General features: G+C 40.3%; 1 protein-coding gene across 1 annotated transcript in view; it reads right to left on the bottom strand.

Moving 5' to 3' along the window:
* The window catches only part of ATP6V1G3 (ATPase H+ transporting V1 subunit G3), a 49666-nt gene that overhangs the window by 12922 nt on the left and 13520 nt on the right, over positions 1–23224 (bottom strand). The window contains exon 2 of the mRNA XM_003410202.3: positions 19226–19326. Within this exon, the coding sequence (XP_003410250.2) occupies positions 19226–19326 (101 nt within the window). The remainder of the gene's footprint in view (positions 1–19225; positions 19327–23224) is intronic.

The raw sequence follows: 23224 nt of genomic DNA, 5'->3' as shown, positions 1-23224 counted from the left end.
TCCTTAAAAGACCTTATTCTTGCTGAGGAGTTTACTTTATTCTAGGAAGAACTCTTTATTTGAAGCAAGAGCTGCCTGGAAAAGCTTTTCTTATCATGGGGTCCAATGTACCCGATCCTACATGAGCTACAGGGGCCCTGGTGGCGAAGTGGTTAAGGGCTGGGCTGCTACCAAAAGGTCAGTGGTTTGAACCTGCCAGCCACTCCGTGGGAAAAAGATGTGGCCGTCTGCTTCCTTAAAGATTACAGAACTCTATGGGGGCAGTTCTACTCTGTTCTATGTAGTCGCTATGAGTCCTGTTCCACTCTACGGCAGTGGTTTTTTTTTACATGTGTTTCATTTCTACTACCACTCGAACAAAAGCTGTAAATAGACTTCTAAACTACTTTGGTTCATTTTGCAGTGTCAGACTTTGCACAGAACTTGATTTGTATTTTTACTGAGGTAAAAGGAAAATATCATTTTATTTATTTTTATTAACATTTATTGAGCTTCAAGTGAACGTTTACAAATCAAGTCAGACTGTCACATGTAAGTTTATACACATCTTACTCCGTACTCCCACTTTGCTCTCCCCCTAATGAGTCAGCCCTTCCAGTCTCTCCTTTCGTGACAATTTTGCCAGCTTCCAACTCTCTCTATCCTCCCATCCCCCATCCAGACAGGAGATGCCAGCACAGTCTCAAGTGTCCACCTGATATAGTTAGCTCACTCTTCATCAGCATCTCTCTCCTACCCACTGTCCAGTCCCTTTCATGTCTGATGAGTTGTCTTCGGGGATGGTTCCTGTCCTGTGCCAATAGAAGGTTTGGGGACCATGACCGTCGGGATTCCTCTAGTCTCAGTCAGACCATTAAGTATGGTCTTTTTATGAGAATTTGGGGTCTGTATCCCACTGATCTCCTGCTCCCTCAGGGGTTCTCTGTTGTGCTCCCTGCCAGGGCAGTCATCGATTGTGGCCGGGCACCAACTAGTTCTTCTGGTCTCAGGATGATGTAGGTCTCTGGTTCATGTGGCCCTTTCTGTCTCTTGGGCTCTTAGTTGTCGTGTGACCTTGGTGTTCTTCATTCTTCTTTGATCCAGGTGGGTTGAGACCAATTGATGCATCTTAGATGGCCGCTTGTTAGCATTTAAGACCCCAGACGCCACATTTCAAAGTGAGATGCAGAAAGTTTTCATAATAGAATTATTTTGCCAATTGACTTAGAAGTCCCCTTAAACCATGTTCCCCAAACCCCCGCCTTTGCTCCGCTGACCTTTGAAGCATTCATTTTATCCCAGAAACTTCTTTGCTTTTGGTCCAGTCCAATTGAGCTGACCTTCCATGTATTGAGTGTTGTCTCTCCCTTCACCTAAAGCAGTTCTTATCTACTAATTAATCAGGCAAAAACCCTCTCCCTCCCTCCCCCCCTCGTAACCACAAAAGTATGTGTTCTTCTCAGTTTATACTATTTCTCAAGATCTTCTAATAGTGGTCTTATACAATATTTGTCCTTTTGCCTCTGACTAATTTCGCTCAGCATAATGCCTTCCAGGTTCCTCCATGTTATGAAATGTTTCACAGATTCGTCACTGTTCTTTATCGATGCGTAGTATTCCATTGTGTGAATATACCACAATTTATTTACCCATTCATCCGTTGATGGACACCTTGGTTCCTTCCAGCATTTGCTATTGTAAACAGAGCTGCAATGAACGTGGGTGTGCATATATCTGTTTGTGTGAAAGCTCTTGTTTCTCTAGGGTATATTCTGAGGAGTGGGATTTCTGGGTTGTACGGTAGTTCTATTTCTAACTGTTTAAGATAACGCCAGATAGATTTCCAAAGTGGTTGTACCATTTTACATTCCCACCAGCAGTGTATAAGAGTTCCAATCTCTCCGCAGCCTCTCCAACATTTATTATTTTGTGTTTTTTGGATTAATGCCAGCCTTGTTGGAGTGAGATGGAATCTCATCGTAGTTTTAATTTGCATTTCTCTAATGGCTAATGATAGTGAGCATTGTCTCATGTATCTGTTAGCTGCCTGAATATCTTCTTTAGTGAAGTGCGTGTTCATATCCTTTGCCCACTTCTTGACTGGGTTGTTTGTCTTTTTGTGGTTGAGTTTTGACAGAATCATGTAGATTTTAGAGATCAGGCGCTGGTCGGAGATGTCATAGCTGAAAATTCTTTCCCAGTCTGTAGGTGGTCTTTTTACTCTTTTGGTGAAGTCTTTAGATGAGCATAGGTGTTTGATTTTTAGAAGCTCCCAGTTATCTGGTTTCTCTTGATCATTTTTGGTAATGTTTTGTATTCTGTTTATGCCTTGTATTAGGGCTCCTAGGGTTGTCCCAATTTTTTCTTCCATGATCTTTATCGTTTTAGTCTTTATGTTTAGGTCTTTGATCCACTTGGAGTTAGTTTTTGTGCATGGTGTAAGGTATGGGTCCTGTTTCATTTTTTTGCAAATGGATATCCAGTTATGCCAGCACCATTTGTTAAAAAGGCTTTCTTTTCCCCAATTAATTGACACTGGTCCTTTGTCAAATATCAGCTGCTCATACATGGATGGATCTATGTCTGGGTTCTCAATTCTGTTCCATTGGTCTATGTGCCTGTTGTTGTACCAGTACCAGGCTGTTTTGACTACTGTGGCTGTATAATAGGTTCTGAAATCAGGTAAAGTGAGGCCTCCCACTTTCTTCTTCTTTTTCAGTAGTGCTTTGCTTATCTGGGGCTTCTTTCCCTTCCATATGAAAATGGTGATTTGTTTCTCTATCCCCTTAAAATATGACATTGGAATTTGGATCGGAAGTGCGTTAAATGTATAGATGGCTTTTGGTAGAATAGACATTTTTACTATGTTAAGTCTTCCTATCCATGAGCAAGGTATGTTTTTCCACTTAAGTATGTCCTTTTGAATTTCTTGTAGTAGAGCTTTGTAGTTTTCTTTGTATAGGTCTTTTACATCCTTGGTAAGATTTATTCCTAAGTATCTTATCTTCTTGGGGGCTACTGTGAATGGTATTGATTTGGTTATTTCCTCTTCGGTGCTCTTTTTGTTGTTGTAGAGGAATCCAAGTGATTTTTGTATGTTTATCTTATAACCTGAGACTCTGCCAAACTCTTCTATTAGTTTCAGTAGTTTTCTGGAGGATTCCTTAGGGTTTTCTGTGTATATAATCATGTCATCTGCAAATAGTGATAACTTTACTTCTTCCTTGCCAATCTGGATACCTTTTATTTCTTTGTCTAGCCTAATTGCCCTGGATAGGACTTCCAGCACAATGTTGAATAAGAGCAGTGATAAAGGGCATCCTTGTCTGGTTCCCGTTCTCAAGGGAAATGCTTTCAGGTTCTCTCCACTTAGAGTGATATTGGCTGTTGGCTTTGCACAGATGCCCTTTATTATGTTGAGGAATTTTCCTTCAATTCCTATTTTGATAAGAGTTTTTATCATAAATGGGTGTTGGACTTTGTCAAATGCCTTTTCTGCATCAGTTGATAAGATCATGTGGTTTTTGTCTTTTGATTTATTTATGTGATGGATTACATTAATGGTTTTTCTGATATTAAACCAGCCTTGCATACCTGGTATAAATCCCACTTGATCAGGGTGAATTATTTTTTTGATGTGTTGTTGGATTCTATTGGCTACAATTTTGTTGAGGATTTTTGCATCTATGTTCATGAGGGATATAGGTCTATAATTTTCTTTTTTTGTAATGTCTTTACTTGTTTTTGGTATCAGGGAGATGGTGGCTTCATAGAATGAGTTGGGTAGAATTCCGTCATTTTCTATGCTTTGGAATACCTTCAGAAGTAGTGCTGTTAACTCTTCTCTGAAAGTTTGGTAGAACTCTGCAGTGAAGCCGTCGGGGCCAGGGCTTTTTTTTGTTGGGAGCTTTTTGATTACCGTTTCAATCTCTTTTTTTGTTATGGGCCTATTTAGTTGTTCTACTTCTGAATGTGTTAGTTTAGGTAGGTAGTGTTTTTCCAGGAATTCATCCATTTCTTCTAGGTTTTCAAATTTGTTAGAGTACAATTTTTCATAATAATCTGAAATGATTCTTTTAATTTCATTTGGTTCTGTTGTGATGTGGTCCTTCTCGTTTCTTATTCGGGTTATTTGTTTCCTTTCCTGTATTTCTTTAGTCAGTCTAGCCAATGGTTTATCAATTTTGTTAATTTTTTCAAAGAACCAGCTTTTGACTTTGTTAATTCTTTCAATTGTTTTTCTGTTCTCTAATTCATTTAGTTCAGCTCTAATTTTTATTATTTGTTTTCTTCTGGTGCCTGATGGATTCTTTTGTTGCTCACTTTCTATTTGTTCAAGTTGTAGGGACAGTTCTCTGATTTTGGCTCTTTCTTCTTTTTGTATGTGTGCATTTATCGATATAAATTGGCCTCTGAGCACTGCTTTTGCTGTGTCCCAGAGGTTTTGATAGGAAGTATTTTCATTCTCGTTGCTTTCTATGAATTTCCTTATTCCCTCCTTGATGTCTTCTATAACCCAGTCTTTTTTCAGGAGGGTATTGTTCAGTTTCCAAGTATTTGATTTCTTTTCCCTAGTTTTTCTGTTATTGATCTCTAGTTTTATTGCCTTGTGGTCTGAGAAGATGCTTGGTAATATTTCGATGTTTTGGACTCTGCAAAGGTTTGTTTTATGACCTAATATGTTGTCTATTCTAGAGAATGTTCCATGTGCGCTAGAAAAAAAAGTATATTTTGCAGCAGTTGGGTGGAGAGTTCTGTATAAGTCAATGAGGTCAAGTTGGTTGATTGTTGTAATTAGATCTTCCGTGTCTCTATTGAGTTTCTTACTGGATGTCCTGTCCTTCTCCGAAAGTGGTGTGTTGAAGTCTCCTACTATAATTGTGGAGGTGTCTATCTCACTTTTCAATTCTGTTAAAATTTGATTTATGTATCTTGCAGCCTTGTCATTGGGTGCATAAATAATTAATATGGTTATGTCTTCCTGATCAATTGTCCCTTTTATCATTACATAGTGTCCTTCTTTATCCTTTGTGGTGCATTTAAGTCTAAAGTCTACTTTGTCAGAAATTAATATTGCTACTCCTCTTCTTTTTTGCTTATTTTTTGCTTGATATATTTTTTTCCGCCCTTTGAGTTTTAGTTTGTTTGTGTCTCTAAGTCTAAGGTGTGTCTCTTGTAGGCAGCATATAGATGGATCGTGTTTCTTTATCCAGTCCGTGACTCTCTGTCTCTTTATTAGTGCATTTAGTCCATTTACATTCAGCGTAATTATAGATAAATAAGTTTTTAGTGCTGTCATTTTGATGCCTTTTTATGTGTGTTGTTGACAATTTCATTTTTCCACATACTTTTTTGTGCTGAGACGTTTTTCTTAGTAAATTGTGAGATCCTCATTTTCATAGTGTTTGACTTTATGTTAGTTGAGTCATTACGTTTTTCTTGGCTTTTGTCTTGAGTTATAGAGTTGCTATACCTTTTTGTGGTTACATTATTATTTACCCCTATTTTTCTAAGTAAAAACCTAACTTGTATTGTTCTATATCGCCTTGAATCACTCTCCATATGGCAGTTCAATGCCTCCTGTATTTAGTCCCTCTTTTTGATTATTGTGATCTTTTACCTATTGACTTCCATGATTCCCTGTTATGTGTATTTTTTTTTTTAATTAATCTTAATTTGTTTTTGTGATTTCCCTATCTGAGTTGATATCAGGACGTTCTGTTTTGTGACCTTGTGTTGTGCTGATATCTGATATTATTGGTTCTCTGACCAAACAATATCCTTTAGTATTTCTTGTAGCTTTGGTTTGGTTTTTGCAAATTCTCTAAGCTTGTGTTTATCTGTAAATATCTAAATTTCGCCTTCATATTTCAGAGAGAGTTTTGCTGGATATATGATCCTTGGTGGGCAGTTTTTCTCCTTCAGTGTTCTGTATATGTCGTCCCATTCCCTTCTTGCCTGCATGGTTTCTGCTGAGTAGTCTGAACTTACTCTTATTGATCCTCCCTTGAAGGAAACCTTTCTTTTCTCCCTGGCTGCTTTTAAAATTTTCTGTTTATCTTTGGTTTTGGCGAGTTTGATGATAATATGTCTTGGTGTTTGTCTTTTTGGATCAATCTTAAATGGGGTTCGATGAGCATCTTGGATAGATATCCTTTCGACTTTCATGATGTCAGGGAAGTTTTCTGTCAGGAGTTCTTCAACTATTTTCTCTGTGTTTTCTGTCCCCTCTCCCTGTTCTGGGACTCCAATCACCCGCAGGTTATCCTTCTTGATAGAGTCCCACATGATTCTTAGGGTTTCTTCATTTTTTTTAATTCTTTTATCTGATTTTTTTTCAGCTCTGTTGGTGTTGATTCCCTGGTCCTCCAGATGTCCCAGTCTGCATTCTAATTGCTCGAGTCTGCTCCTCTGACTTCCTAGTGCGTTGTCTAATTCTGTAATTTTATTGTTAATCTTTTGGATTTCTACATGCTGTCTCTCTATGGATTCTTGCAACTTATTAATTTTTCCACTGTGTTCTTGAATAATCTTTTTGAGTTCTTCAACAGTTTTATCAGTGAGTTCCTTGGCTTTTTCTGCAGTTTGTCTTATTTCATTTGTGATGTCTTGAAGCTTTCTGTAAATTAGTTTTTTATATTCTGTATCTGATAATTCCAGGATTGTATCTTCATTTGGGAAAGATTTGGATTCTTTTGTTTGGGGGGTTGTAGAAGCTGTCATGGTCTGCTTCTTTAAGTGGTTTGATGTGGATTGTTGTCTCCGAGCCATCACTGGGAAACTAGTTTTTCCAGAAAATCTGCTAAAAAAAAAATGCAGTCAGATCCCTATCAGAGTTCTCCCTCTGGCTCAGGCTATTCGGATGTTAATGAAGCCTCCTGGGGAGGGTGGGGGAGGGAACAGAGAGATAGGAGAGTAGCACCTCAGAATATAGCCAGAGTTGCTTGTCTTGCTTGGAATGACTATTATATCTGAGACTCCCGCGGCGCGCGGCGCCTATGTGTGCTGGCTGTGTGGAGATTGCCCCCGGGGGGTCTGGCCCCCTGAAGTCAAGGTCAGATCCTCCGCTTCCAGCCCCACGCCCAGCGTCAAGGCTCCCCTACTGGGACGGTGCATTCTCAACTCCAAAATCAGTCGCTGCCTCCCGGGGACTTCTCGTCCCTCCAGCCGCATTGCCGTGCCGCCCCCGCGAACCAGTTGGGCCGGCTCCTGGGGTTAGTTCAGGTGGGTGGAGCAGCTCCCCGTGCTTGTGCCGTGACCGAGTGTCCCGGCTGGGACGCTGTTCTCCCCACTCCAATACCAGTCGCTGCCTCCCGGGGACTTCTCCTACCGGCTGCGTCCCACGCCGCCCGCGCGACCCAACTGGGCCCCCTCCCGGGGTTAGTTCAGGGGGGTGGAGCACCTCTCCGTGTTTATGCTGTACCTGCGTCCAGTCCAAATCCCGGCGGGACAGTTCCCCGGCTGGGACGCTGCTCTCCCCATTGCAAGACCAGTCACTGCCTCCCGGGGACTTCTCCTACTGGCTGCGTCCCACGCCGCCCGCGGAACTGGCTGGCCCCCTCCCGGGGTTAGTTCAGGGGGGTGGAGCAGCTCTCTGTGCTTGTGCCGTACCTGACTGGTACGCTGGCTCCAGGCTCTGGAAACAATCACTGCTTCCCCCTATTAGTTCGTTCTCCGTCTCTAAATCTGTGTTTGTTGTTCAGGGTTCGTAGATTGTTATGTATGTGATCGATTCACTTGTTTTTCCGTGTCTCTGTTGTAAGAGGGATCCGACTTAGCGTCTGCCTAGTCCGCCATCTTGGCTCCGCCCCTGGTGAAATTAATTTTAATAATATATGTATTTAACCTAATATATCCAATATATTTTTATTTTAAGGTATAATTAATGTAAAAATTAATGACAGATTAATTAAGATGAGACAACCTTGCTTGCTGAAAGTGAAGAGGAGTTGAAGCACTTACTAATGAAGATCAAAGACCACAGCCTTCAGTATGGATTGCACCTCAACATAAAGAAAACAAAAATCCTCTCAACTGGACCAATGAGCAACATCATGATAAACGGAGAAAAGATTGAAGTTGTCCAGGATTTCATTTTACTTGGGTCCACAATCAACAGCCACGGAAGCGGCAGTTAAGAAATCAAAAGACGCATTGCATTGGGTAAATCTGCTGCAACGGACCTCTTTAAAATGTTGAAGAGCAAAGATGTCACCTTGAAGACTAAGGTGCGCCCTACCCAAGCCATGGTATTTTCAATTGCATCATATGCATGTGAAAGCTGGACAATGTAAGGAAGACCAAAGAAGAAATGATGCCTTTGAATTGTGGTGTTGGCGGAGAATATTGAATATACCACGGGCTGCCAAAAGAAAGAAGAAATCTGTCTTGGAAGAAGTACAACCAGAATGCTCCTTAGAAGCAAGGATGGCATGACTGCGTCTTACATGCTTTGGACGTGTCATCAGGAGGTATCAGTCTCTGGAGAAGGACATCATGCTTGGCAGAGTACAGGATCAGTGGAAAAGAGGAAGACCCTCAACGAGGTGGATTGACACAGTGGCTGCAACAATAGGCTCAAGCATAACGATTGTAAGGATGGCACAGGACCGGGCAGTGTTTTGTTCTGTTGTGCATAGGGTCGCTATGAGTCGGAGATGACTCGACCGCACCTAACAACAACAATATAAAAATTATTACTTTCATTTTTTCAGACTAAATCTTTGAAATCTAGTGTATATTTTACACTTACGGAACATCTTAACTTAGACTAGCTACATGTCCCTAGAGAAGGACATCATGCTTGGTTAAGTATAGGGTCAGTGAAAGAGAGGAAGACCCTCAATGAGATGGATTGATACAGTGGCTTCGATGATGGGCTTAAGCATAGCAATGATTGTGAGGATGGTGCAGGACCGGGCAGTGTTTCATTTACTGTGAGTGGGAACTGACTCGATGGCACGTAACAACAACAACAACACACATGTGAGGTAGCCACTGAGTTGGACAGCATAAGTCTAGTGTAATAGATAGTAGTAGTATTCTTAATGTGCTTTGCTAAGACAGCATAAGATTTTCTGAAGATACTGAGTTGTGAAGATAGTGCTTATCACAGAAGCTTGGCCCTGAGCAAGTATTTAATGAATGTTAGTGATTATTTTTATGATTTTTCACTGGTTGCCCTGCATGTGTACTCTCTTCATCTTCTAATCCATCGGGGACTTTCAAAAACATTGGAATACCCTTGTAAATACCTCATAAGCCAAAAGTATTCTGCTAGTTAAATACAATATTACTTCTGAGTTTGTCTGATATCCAGTAATTTAAGTTTCTGCAGTGTTTCCTCAACAGCGCTATGATAATGATTAATCACTCTCATGAGCAAAATACAGTTTCGCACTCAGTTTCTAATTGCTTCAATGAAATGAAATGCTGTCACCATATGAATTCAGGAAGAGAGATTTCATAATATAAAAATCTTCACATGCCCAAGAAAGCTATTTTCCAGTTTTCTGTTTAGGTCTACCTAACTGTTATGTGTAGTAGCAACGAATTTATTTGTTTCCATTCTAGTCCAGATTTCTTTTTAGCAATGTAATATCATTCTCAGGAGAAGATATTGTATTGGGTAGCAATAACAAGTAAAACCAAAAACCCATCGCCGTTGAGTCGATTCCGACTCATAGCGACCCTGTAGGACAGAGAAACAAAGTAGAGCTGCCTCATAGGGTTTCCAAGGAGCAGCTGGTGGATTTGAACTACTGACCTTTCGGTTAGCAGCTGAACATTTACCACTGAGCCACGAGGGCGCCATAATAAGCAAGAGATATATAATTCTTTAATAAAACAGTATTTATTGATATACACTCCACACTGGGACACCTGCTTCTGTTGATAAATCAGGGCACTTAAAGAAACACATACATAAATAAAAATTAAAAAGCAACAAAAGAAGTAACATTGAAGTTCAGTACCTACAGGAGGCAGAAAACTGGCTTTGAAGGTCTCCTCCCACACCTCCTCTTGCCCTGGGTTGATGATGATGAGATTTCACTGGACTAGCAATATGCCTGACATATGGAGGTCTGCCAGTGAAGGAGGGTCTGTGTCAATGGTTTTACAGTATGCTTGAAGTAGTGAGACCTAAGTATGTTGACCTTTCTATGTGAGCTTTTGATCAACTAGCTGTAAAATTGGCTGAGGGTGCTAACTGAGAGCAATGAGGAGTTTTAATTATTGTCCAAAGCACAGAGCCAATATTCTGAACCAGCTTCAACGCTTATGATTCTTCTGGACAAGTGTTTCAACACATTTAACACAATTATTTTCTGAAATTATATTCAGTTTTGTTATTATTTAAAAAGTAGCAGTAAATATCATATCAGAAGTAGCAGCCTACATAGGATAATCAAACCTGGTTAGCATTAAGGATGACTATTTTCTCAGGTTCTATTATGCCATGGTTATGATGGGATTCAATAGGAAAAACAAAGGCACAGAGGAAATGTTTAGTTATTCATTCATTCAACAAATATTTATTGAGTACCTACTGTGGACGAGGCTCTGTTGTATTGTCTAGGAAAACAACAGAGGACATAATAAAGAACCTGTCTTTTTGGTGCTTACATTCTAGAAGGAAAAATAATTAATAAGCAAGAAATACAAATACATATTATTACATCAGGTAGTGATAAATGCTATGAAGAAGAAGTATGAACAATATGTAGTGGGGCATTACTCTCCTTTATTGATGAGAGACACAGTTTTAGGTAAGGTGATCAGGAGAATAGAGATGCCTGTGTCTAAAACAAGAGGATTCCAGGGAAAGGGAATAGGATATGCAAAGGCCCTGTGGTAGCAACATGCTCAATCTGTTTGAGGATCAGCAGTAAGACCAGTATGGCTAGAATAGAATGAATAGAGTTAAAACATGACAAAACAAACTTGTTGCAGTCGAGTCAACTCTGACTCATAGTGACCCTATAGGACAGAGTAGAACTGTCGCATAGGGTTCCCAAGGAGTGCCTGGTGGGTTTGAACTGCTGACATTTTGGCTAGCAGCTGTAGCTCTTAACCACTACACCACCAAGGTTTCCAATTAAAGAGCTAGGGTGGTAGTAAATGTGATTTGAGATGTAGCCAAGAGTAGAGCTGGATGTGCAGTGTATAAAGATTTCTTTTTTCAAATATTGGTGCTATTTTTAGGTGCTGTTAGATGGATTCTGACTCATAATGACTCCCTATGACAGAGGAGAACTGCCCCATAGAGTTTCCTAGGCTGTAGTCTTAACGGAAGCAGATAGCCAGGACTCTCTCCTGTGGAGCTGTTGAGTAGGTTAGAACAGCTCAGCACTTAACCATTGCTCCCCCGGGGCTCCTTAAAAGACCTTATTCTTGCTGAGGAGTTTACTTTATTCTAGGAAGAACTCTTTATTTGAAGCAAGAGCTGCCTGGAAAAGCTTTTCTTATCATGGGGTCCAATGTACCCGATCCTACATGAGCTACAGGGGCCCTGGTGGCGAAGTGGTTAAGGGCTGGGCTGCTACCAAAAGGTCAGTGGTTTGAACCTGCCAGCCACTCCGTGGGAAAAAGATGTGGCCGTCTGCTTCCTTAAAGATTACAGAACTCTATGGGGGCAGTTCTACTCTGTTCTATGTAGTCGCTATGAGTCCTGTTCCACTCTACGGCAGTGGTTTTTTTTTACATGTGTTTCATTTCTACTACCACTCGAACAAAAGCTGTAAATAGACTTCTAAACTACTTTGGTTCATTTTGCAGTGTCAGACTTTGCACAGAACTTGATTTGTATTTTTACTGAGGTAAAAGGAAAATATCATTTTATTTATTTTTATTAACATTTATTGAGCTTCAAGTGAACGTTTACAAATCAAGTCAGACTGTCACATGTAAGTTTATACACATCTTACTCCGTACTCCCACTTTGCTCTCCCCCTAATGAGTCAGCCCTTCCAGTCTCTCCTTTCGTGACAATTTTGCCAGCTTCCAACTCTCTCTATCCTCCCATCCCCCATCCAGACAGGAGATGCCAGCACAGTCTCAAGTGTCCACCTGATATAGTTAGCTCACTCTTCATCAGCATCTCTCTCCTACCCACTGTCCAGTCCCTTTCATGTCTGATGAGTTGTCTTCGGGGATGGTTCCTGTCCTGTGCCAATAGAAGGTTTGGGGACCATGACCGTCGGGATTCCTCTAGTCTCAGTCAGACCATTAAGTATGGTCTTTTTATGAGAATTTGGGGTCTGTATCCCACTGATCTCCTGCTCCCTCAGGGGTTCTCTGTTGTGCTCCCTGCCAGGGCAGTCATCGATTGTGGCCGGGCACCAACTAGTTCTTCTGGTCTCAGGATGATGTAGGTCTCTGGTTCATGTGGCCCTTTCTGTCTCTTGGGCTCTTAGTTGTCGTGTGACCTTGGTGTTCTTCATTCTTCTTTGATCCAGGTGGGTTGAGACCAATTGATGCATCTTAGATGGCCGCTTGTTAGCATTTAAGACCCCAGACGCCACATTTCAAAGTGAGATGCAGAAAGTTTTCATAATAGAATTATTTTGCCAATTGACTTAGAAGTCCCCTTAAACCATGTTCCCCAAACCCCCGCCTTTGCTCCGCTGACCTTTGAAGCATTCATTTTATCCCAGAAACTTCTTTGCTTTTGGTCCAGTCCAATTGAGCTGACCTTCCATGTATTGAGTGTTGTCTCTCCCTTCACCTAAAGCAGTTCTTATCTACTAATTAATCAGGCAAAAACCCTCTCCCTCCCTCCCCCCCTCGTAACCACAAAAGTATGTGTTCTTCTCAGTTTATACTATTTCTCAAGATCTTCTAATAGTGGTCTTATACAATATTTGTCCTTTTGCCTCTGACTAATTTCGCTCAGCATAATGCCTTCCAGGTTCCTCCATGTTATGAAATGTTTCACAGATTCGTCACTGTTCTTTATCGATGCGTAGTATTCCATTGTGTGAATATACCACAATTTATTTACCCATTCATCCGTTGATGGACACCTTGGTTCCTTCCAGCATTTGCTATTGTAAACAGAGCTGCAATGAACGTGGGTGTGCATATATCTGTTTGTGTGAAAGCTCTTGTTTCTCTAGGGTATATTCTGAGGAGTGGGATTTCTGGGTTGTACGGTAGTTCTATTTCTAACTGTTTAAGATAACGCCAGATAGATTTCCAAAGTGGTTGTACCATTTTACATTCCCACCAGCAGTGTATAAGAGTTCCAATCTCTCCGCAGCCTCTCCAACATTTATTATTTTGTGTTTTTTGGATTAATGCCAGCCTTGTTGGAGTGAGATGGAATCTCATCGTAGTTTTAATTTGCATTTCTCTAATGGCTAATGATAGTGAGCATTGTCTCATGTATCTGTTAGCTGCCTGAATATCTTCTTTAGTGAAGTGCGTGTTCATATCCTTTGCCCACTTCTTGACTGGGTTGTTTGTCTTTTTGTGGTTGAGTTTTGACAGAATCATGTAGATTTTAGAGATCAGGCGCTGGTCGGAGATGTCATAGCTGAAAATTCTTTCCCAGTCTGTAGGTGGTCTTTTTACTCTTTTGGTGAAGTCTTTAGATGAGCATAGGTGTTTGATTTTTAGAAGCTCCCAGTTATCTGGTTTCTCTTCATCATTTTTGGTAATGTTTTGTATTCTATTTATGCCTTGTATTAGGGGTCCTAGGGTTGTCCCTATTTTTTCTTCCATGATCTTTATCGTTTTAGTCTTTATGTTTAGGTCTTTGATCCACTTGGAGTTAGTTTTTGTGCTTGGTGTGAGGTATGGGTCCTGTTTCATTTTTTTGCAAATGGATATCCAGTTATGCCAGCACCGTTTGTTAAAAAGACTATCTTTTCCCCAATTAACTGACACTGGGCCTTTGTCAAATATCAGCTGCTCATATGTGGATGGATTTATATCTGGGTTCTCAATTCTGTTCCACTGGTCTATGTGTTTGTTGTTGTACCAGTACCAGGCTGTTTTGACTACTGTGGCTGTATAATAGGTTCTGAAATCAGGTAAAGTGAGGCCTCCCACTTGGTTCTTCTTTTTCAGTAATGCTTTGCTTATCCGAGGCTTCTTTCCCTTCCATATGAAGTTGGTGATTTGTTTCTCTATCACCTTAAAAAATGACATTGGAATTTGGATCGGAAGTGCATTGTATGTATAGATGGCTTTTGGTAGAATAGACATTTTTACTATGTTAAGTCTTCCTCTCCTTGAGCAAGGTATGTTTTTCCACTTGAGTATGTCCTTTTTAATTTCTTGTAGTAAAGCTTTGTAGTTTTCTTTGTATAGGTCTTTTACATCCTTGGTAAGATTTATTCCTAAGTATCTTATCTTCTTGGGGGCTACTGTGAATGGTATTGATTTGGTTATTTCCTCTTCGATGTTCTTTTTGTTGATGTAGAGGAATCCAAGTGATTTTTGTATGTTTATCTTGTAACCTGAGACTCTGCCAAACTCTTCTATTAGTTTCAGTAGTTTTCTGGAGGATTCCTTAGGGTTTTCTGTGTATAAGATCATGTCATCTGCAAATAGAGATAATTTTACTTCCTCCTTGCCAATCCGGATGCCCTTTATTTCTTTGTCTAGCCTAATTGCTCTGGCTGGGACTTCTAGCACAATGTTGAATAAGAGCAGTGATAAAGGGCATCCTTGTCTGGTTCCTGTTCTCAAGGGAAATGCTTTCAGGTTCTCTCCATTTAGAGTGATGTTGGCTGTTGGCTTTGCATAGATGCCCTTTATTATGTTGAGGAATTTTCCTTCAATTCCTATTTTGGTGAGAGTTTTTATCATAAATGGGTGTTGGACTTTGTCAAATGCCTTTTCTGCATCATTTGATAAGATCATGTGGTTTTTGTCTTTTGTTTTATTTATATGGTGGATTACATTAATGGTTTTTCTAATATTAAACCAGCCTTGCATACCTGGTATAAATCCCACTTGGTCGGGGTGAATTATTTTTTTGATATGTTGTTGAATTCTATTGGCTAGAATTTTGTTGAGGATTTTTGCATCTATGTTCATGAGGAATATAGGTCTGTAATTTTCTTTTTTTGTAATGTCTTTACTTGTTTTTGGTATCAGGGAGATGGTGGCTTCATAAAATGAGTTGGGTAGTATTCTGTCATTTTCTATGCTTTGAAATACCTTTAGTAGTAGTGCTGTTAACTCTTCTCTGAAAGTGTGGTAGAATTCTGCAGTGAAGCCGTCTGGGCCAGGACTTTTTTTTATTGGGAGTTTCTTGATTACCGTTTCAATCTCTTTTTTTGTTATGGGTCTATTTAGTTGTTCTACTTCTGATTGTGTTAGTTTAGGTAGGTAGTGTTTTTCCAGGAATTCATCCATTTCTTCTAGGTTTGCATACTTAGTCCCTCTTTTTGATTATTGTGATCTTTTACATATTGACTTCAATGATTCCCTGTTTTGAACATTTTTTTTTTAAAATTAATCTTAATTTGTTTTTGTGATTCCCTATTTGAGTTGATATCAGGATGTTCTATTTGTGACCTTGTTTTGTGCTGGTATCTGATTTTATTGGTTTTCTGACCAAACAATATCCTTTAGTATTTCTTGTAGCTTTGGTTTGGTTTTTGCAAATTCTCTAAGCTTGTGTTTATCTGTAAATATCTAAATTTCGCCTTCATATTTCAGAGAGAGTTTTGCTGGATATATGATCCTTGGCTGGCAGTTTTTCTCCTTCAGTGCTCTGTATATGTTATCCCATTCCCTTCTTGCCTGCATGGTTTCTGCTGAGTAGTCTGAACTTATTCTTATTGATTCTCCCTTGAAGGAAACCTTTCTTTTCTCCCTGGCTGCTTTTAATATTTTCTCTTTATCTTTGGTTTTGGCAAGTTTGATGATAATATGTCTTGGTGTTTTTCTTTTTGGATCAATCTTAAATGGGGTTCGATGAGCATCTTGGATAGATATCGTTTCGTCTTTCATGATGCCAGGGAAGTTTTCTGTCAGCAGATCTTCAACTATTTTCTCTGTGTTCTCTGTCTTCCCTCCCTGTTCTGGGACTCCAATCACACGCAAGTTATCCTTCTTGATAGAGTCCCACCTGATTCTTAGGGTTTCTTCATTTTTTTTAATTCTTTTATCTGATTTTTTTTCAGCTATGTTGGTGTTAATTACCTGGTCCTCCAGATTTCCCACTCTGCATTCTAATTGCTCGAGTCTGCTCCTCTGACTTCCTAGTGCGTTGTCTAATTCTGTAATTTTATTATTAATCTTTTGGATTTCTACATGCTCTCTCTCTATGGATTCTTGCAACTTATTAACTTTTCCACTATGTTCTTGAATAATCTTTTTGAGTTCTTCAACTGTTTTATCAGTGTGTTCCTTGGCTTTTTCTGCAGTTTGCCTTATTTCGTTTGTGATGTCTTGAAGCATTCTGTAAATTAGTTTTTTATATTCTGTATCTGATAATTCCAGGATTGTATCTTCATTTGGGAAAGATTTTGATTCTTTTGTTTGGGGGGTTGTAGAAGCTGTCATGGTTTGCTTCTTTGTGTGGTTTGATATCGACTGCTGTCCCCGAGCCATCTTTAAGGTATAGTAGTGGTTTATTCTATAAATGCTCACTGATTCTTATCTTGTTTTGTTTTCTTTCAATACACATGGATGGGCTACTAGATTGTGCTGTCTTGTTTGTTGTAGCCCTTGACTTACTTATGACCTATTACCAGCTGGTTTGGTCTGTTGCCAGATATATATGCCGGAGTCTATTCACTATTCTTGAGTAGAATCTGATTTTGGGTCATCAAGTGTGTGCTGCACCCTAACACCTATCCACCTCGAGAAGTAGTGGTGATAGTTGTGTGCATCAGATTCTATTAGCAGCTGGGGTTCACCCTCCGGGGCGGCAGGATGCTGACGGGTTTCCCCCAAGTGTCAGTGAGGTAGGTGTGTCTCTATTCCTATAGCACCTTGGTGGGAGGGCACTGCAGCTGTACCTTAGGCCCCCAATGCAAGTACCTCTACTGATTGGTAGATGTCACCCTCCTTAGACCCCTAAGGCAAGAGGCTAGGTGGTCTGGGGGGAGCTTCAGCCCTCAGTTCCCTGTTGTGGGTCAGTTAGGGCTCTGTTGAATAAGCAGAGATATCAGACCTGGGAAACTTGTTTTCCAGAAAATCCGCTAAAAAAAAAAATGCAGTCAGATCCCTATCAGAACTGCCTTTGGATTATAACTGCCTCCTTGTTCTCTGTAAGGATGAAAGTCCGAGATTTGGATCATATATGCTTGGCTGTAGCTGGTTCTGTGTTTTTAGTCCAATTAGGGATGGATTTTTGGTCCCTGGGTTTTTTGTGGTTCCTTCTCTGAGGTCGGAGGAATGGGTTAGGAAAAGACCAAAAAAAAATTGGGGGGGGATGCAAAGCCGCCGTGGAGCTGGAGCCGTTCTTCCTCCTGCTCAGGAAATTCCAATGCTAATGAAGCCGCCTGGGACGGGTGGGAGAGGGTTCAGAGAAATAGGAGAGTAGCACCTCGGAATATAGCCACAGTTGCTTATCTTGCTTGGAATGACTATTTTATCTGAGATTCCCGAGGGGCGTGTTGCCTATGTGTGCTGGCTGTGTGGAGATTGCCCCCGAGGGTCTGGCCCGCTGAAGGCGCGGTCACATCCTCCGCTGCCAGTCCAAAGCCCAGCATCAAGGTTCCCCTGCTGGGACACTGCACTCCCGGCTCCAAAATCAGTCGCTGCCTCCCAGGGACTTCTCCTCCTGCCAGCCGTATTGCCGCGCTGCCCCCGCGGACCTGCTGGGCCCCCTCCCGGGGTTAGTTCAGGGAAGTAGGGCTGCGCCCCGTGCTTGCGCCGTGACAGCGCCCAGTCCAATGCCCGGCGCCAAGGTTCCCCGGCTGGGATGCTGTACTCCCGGCTCCAGAACCAGTCACTGCCTCCCGGGGACTTCTCCCTCCAGCCGTGTCGCCACGCTGCCCTCGCGGACCGGCTGGGCCCCCTCCTGGGGTGAGTTCAGGGGGGTAGGGCTGCTCCCCTTGTTTGCGCTGCCACAAGATTTTTGAGTTCAGCTCCCCTGGGCCCAGCCCAGAGCCCAGTGCCACGGTTACCTGACTGGGACGCTGGCTCCCTGCTCTGAAAACAGTCGCTGCTTCCCTGTATTTGTTCGTTCTCCGTCTCTAAATCTGTGTTTGTTGTTCAGGATTCGTAGATTGTTATGTATGTGATCGATTCACTTGTTTTTCCGAGTCTTTGTTGCAAGAGGGATCCGAGGTAGCGTCTACCTAGTCCGCTATCTTGGCCCCACCTCTCTCATTTTATTTTTTAAAAGGAAAATATCATATACACTTAAATTATGACATGTAGAGTTTAATCATTTCTCTTTTTTGGTTCGTACTGTGGCATGGAAAGAATGGTGTTAGCTCTGAAAATTTCCTGTACTTGTTTTCACTGTAAACTGCAGGTATTTAAAAATGCTGGTGTAGGAAGAAGTATCTCTTCATATTTTTATGAAAGGTTTACTGAACAAAACGCGCCAGCTGAAAAGAAAATAGTAAGGAAATACCAGAAGGCTTCTCAGCAATTTTCTACAATATCTGCTTTGGCCACTTGTGAATCTTGGGTCCACCCAAGAAAACTTGCCCAACAAATACATTCTATAACTTAGTGTCCAACATTTTTTATTTATTCTACTGGTAAATATGAATACACAAAACATGTTTTCTGGAATTTTCTTCTCACTGCAATGTTAATAATCTGTAGTAAGAATAACTCTTTAGCCAATCCCTTCGACTTATATATTTGAGAATATTATATATAATATACCAAAAAACAAAACAAAACCAAAAAAACAAGCCCCTTGTTGTCCAGTCAATTCCAACTCATGGCAACTCTGTAAGATAGAGTAGAACTGCCCCACAGTGTTTCCAAGGAGTGGCTGATGGATTTGAACTGCTGACCTTTTGGTTAGCAGCTATGGCTCTTAAGTACTGCACCGTCAGGGCTCCACATAATATATTAGATAATAATTATTGCTTCATTCTTTTTTTTGACAAATCAAAAATTCTTTGCAAGTGAAAATGTAAAACCAATAGTTCTGTTATATTTAAGGTATATTATTTGGTTTGATATTACCCTTGGTTAACCTGTATGTGCTCAATCTCAGTGTTTTTTTCCTCCGATATTCTGTATTAAATCTCAGGTATATTAATATTTTATAATTTATGTTGCATAAAAATCAACACTGACGTTGTTGCTTTACCTTAGGTTGTTTCAGTTGAAACTCTTTATCCTTCTGCATTCGGTACTGGTCGATTTCTGCCATTTCTTCTTCCTTAGCTTGTTTCAACCTTTTCCCTTTTCCTGAAAATTAACAGTGGCATAGAAAGGAATGATGTTTCTTTTTAATATGCATGGAATTTCAAACTTGATTTTACAAAATGGGAGAGGTACACATTTTTCCATAATTTTTTTTCTAAAATAGCACATTTCATTAAAAAACTGTAATAAGGGCCCAAAGTCCATCACATAGGGAACAGACAGCCTTTTTAACAAATGGTGCTGGCAAACTGGATGTCCATCTGCAAAAACAAACAAACAAAAAGTCACACCATACACAAAAACTAATTCAAAATGGATCAAAGACCTAAATATAAAACCAAAAACTACACAGATCTTAGAAGAAAACATACGATCAATGCTAGAGGCCCTAATACAAGGCATTAACTAACAACACAGAAACTCTAGAAGATAAGCTAGGTAACTGGGATCTTCTAAAAATTAAACACTCGTCCAAAGCCTTCGCCAAAACAGTGGGAAACAAATTTTTGGCTATTACAAATCCCACAAAAGTTTAATCTCTAAAATCTGTAGGAAAACCAACACCTCTACAAAAAGACAAATAATCCAATTAAAAAACGGGCAAAGGAAATGAACAGAAACTTCACCAAAGAAGACATTCAAGTTGGTAACTGACACATGAAGAGATTTTCACAATCACTAGCCATTAGAGAAATGCAAATCAAAACCACAGTGAGATACCATCTGACCCCAGCATTACTGGCAGACAAAAAAAAAAAAACTCCCCAGAAAATACCAAATGTTGGAAAGGCTGCTGCAGGAAGATTGGAACTCTTACGTGCTGCTGGTGGAAGTGGAAAATGGTACAACCATTTCAGAAAACAATATGGCGCTTCCTTAGAAAGCTAGAAATAGAAATACCATACGATCCAGCAGTCCCACTCCTAGGAATATATCCTAGAGAAATAAGAGCTCTCACACAAATAGACATATGCACACCCATGTTCACTGCAGCATTGTTCACAATAGCAAAAAGATGGAAACAACTTAGTTGCCCATCAACAGATGAATGGATAAACAAACTATGGTACATACACACAATGGAGTACTATGAAATGATAAAGAACAATAACGAATCTGTAAAGCATTTCACAACATGGATGAACCTGGGGGCATTATGCTCAGTGAAATAAGTCAATCACAAAAGTACAAATATTGTATGAGACCACTACTATAAAAACTCACAAAAATGTTTACACATAAAAAGAAACAATCTTTGATGCTTATGAGGGAGGGGAGATGTGGGGCGGAAAAACACTATCTAGACAATGGATAGTTGGTGACTTTGGTGATGGGTAAGACAGTACACAATAGTTGAGAAGCCAGCACAACTTGTATAAGGCAAGGTCGTGAAAGCTCCATAGACACATCCAAACTCCCTGAGGGATCATATTACTGGGCTGAGGTCTGTGGGGACCATGGTCTCAGGGAACATCTAGCTCAATTGGCATAACATAGTTTATAAAGAAAACGTTCTACATTCTATTTTAGTGAGTAGCGTCTGGGGTCTTAAAAGCCTGTGAGCAGCCATGTGAGATACTCCACTGGTCTCACCCTTTTTTGGGGGAGCAAGGAAGAATGAAGAAAACTAAACATACGAGGGAAAGATTAGTCCAAAGGACTAAAGGACCACATCTGCTATGGCCTCCACCAGACTGAGTCCAGTACAGTTAGAAGGTGCCCAGCTACCACCACTGACTGCTCTGACAGGGATCACCATAGAGGGTCTTGGACCTAGCTGGAAAAAAATGTAGAAGAAAATTCTGACTCACAGGAAAAGATCAGACTTACTGGCCTGACAGAGACCGGAGAAACCTCGAGAGTATGGCCCCTGGACACCCTTTTAGCTCAAATGAAGTCACTCCTGAGGTTCACTCTTCATCCACAGATTAGACAGGCCCATAAAACAAAATGAGACTAAAGGGGCACTCCAGCCCAGGGGCAAGGACTAGAAGGCAGGAGGGAACAGGAAAGCTGGTAATGGGGAATCCAAGGTTGCGAAGGGAGACTGTTGACATGTTGTGGGGTTGGTAACCAATGTCATAAAACAATATGTGTACTGTGTACTAACTGTTTAATGAGAATCTAGCTTGTTCTGTCAACCTTCATCTAAAGTATAATAAATAAATAAATAAATAAAACAGTAATAGATGTAATGAAAAATTGCTTATTTTTTGTATTCTTTAGAAGACGGTAATGACAACTTTCTTTCACCCACACGTATTTGAATAAAATATCTTCTCATTTATTCACAGCAGTAACAGTCAGAGAACAGATTTCAGCTGTCACATACTCGAAAAGACATTATTTGGTCAGATTTTCTGTCGTGATTTGCAGCCAGAGCTCCTTTGGTCCCCACCAACTGGATCCGATTTAACACTGGCAGATCTCCAAAGCTCCTAGAAACACACAACTCAGACTCTATCAGATTGACTTACCATTTTTTTGAACATTTTACTGGGATTTTTCCTTGCCATTTGTTGACTCTAGAAGTCTGATTAAGCCCCACAGCACATCAAAGTAGATTTTTTTTGTAGTAGTTTTCTCTGAGGGGGCCTTGAAAGTGGCTGTAAAACCAATTGTTATTAATGGTGAGGAGCTTTAGTTAACTAGCCCCCTTTCTTTGATTACAAGCAAGGGTGTAAGCCTTAAGCCAGCAGACAGCAATGTATCTGAAAGTTTCGGACAAATACAAAGTTGTGAGGATCATTAGTTAAGCACATAACTGTTCGTCAGCCAGAGTAACTTTTGGGGTCTACAGGCTAATTTTAATTGTTTCTATATCCCCACCTCCCACCACATTCAGGGTGTTAGGTACAAACATTTTGTGATCATTAAAACTTTAAAGAAACTGAACTATGTTAAAATTATTTCTTTTCTGAGTCTATTGTCTTCTGATTTCTGTTAAATGCCTTTATTTTATTTATTTATTTATTTGCCCATTTAGTATATTTTCTTTTCTCTGATAATTTCCGTTAAACTTTGGTTTATAATTTTTGTCAACTATCTGTTAACTTGTGCGGACACTGAATTGTGTTCTCATTAAGTAGCGTAAAAGAAAATCTTTAGATAAACTTTTGTCTATATCATCATCCATCTATTATCTATCTGTATTTTTTACACGTCTGGGTCTGTGACCTTTGAGGGTAGAATATTTCTAAATTTGTCTCCCTGATAGGTCTGAGTTGCTTTGCTAGTCACTTTCTTTTATATGGAATAAAGATATGTTCACTGAGTTACAAACTGAAATGTGTCTCTTCCTTGATTGAAACTGGGTAAACCTCACTCAGAACAGATATTTAGCTGTACCTTTACTCTCTTTGGGGTCCCTGGGTGGTGCACATGGTTAATGTGCTCAGCTACTAACCGAAAGAGTCGGAGGTTCAAGTCTACCCAGAGCCATTTTGAAAGAAAGACCTAGTGGTCTACTTCTGAAAAATCAGCCACTGAAAACCCTGTGGAGTACAATCAGGTTCTGACACACTTGGGGTCTTCCTTGAGTCTGAGTCGACACCATGGTAACTGTTTTGTTTGTTTGTAATGGATTCTTTTCTGATTCTTGAAACTTATTGGAACATTATCAACAACGCTTACCGTCTTTTCTTACCTGATGCTTATTACCATTTTGTATATACTAATCCTTTGTTCTCTACAGTTCTAACCATTGAGTGGCAACCAAACACATACTCTTCAGAGACCTACTCTGTGAACAGAGCAAGTAGATGACGCATTGGAAGAGAAAACTCTCTCTTGATCCCCAGCCCCCTTTCCCATCGCTGCCTGTCATTCACCTTGGGACAAAAATGCATTTAAGATGTATTGACATCTTCTTAGTAGTAATGAGTTCACAGGATATATAATTACTTTATAAAATAAATCTCATAAAACATCATTGATCTTA

The sequence above is a fragment of the Loxodonta africana genome, chromosome 20 (genome assembly GCF_030014295.1).
Source record: "Loxodonta africana isolate mLoxAfr1 chromosome 20, mLoxAfr1.hap2, whole genome shotgun sequence".
NCBI classification, from domain to species: domain Eukaryota; kingdom Metazoa; phylum Chordata; class Mammalia; order Proboscidea; family Elephantidae; genus Loxodonta; species Loxodonta africana.
This window is presented reverse-complemented; position numbering and strand designations above follow the sequence as displayed.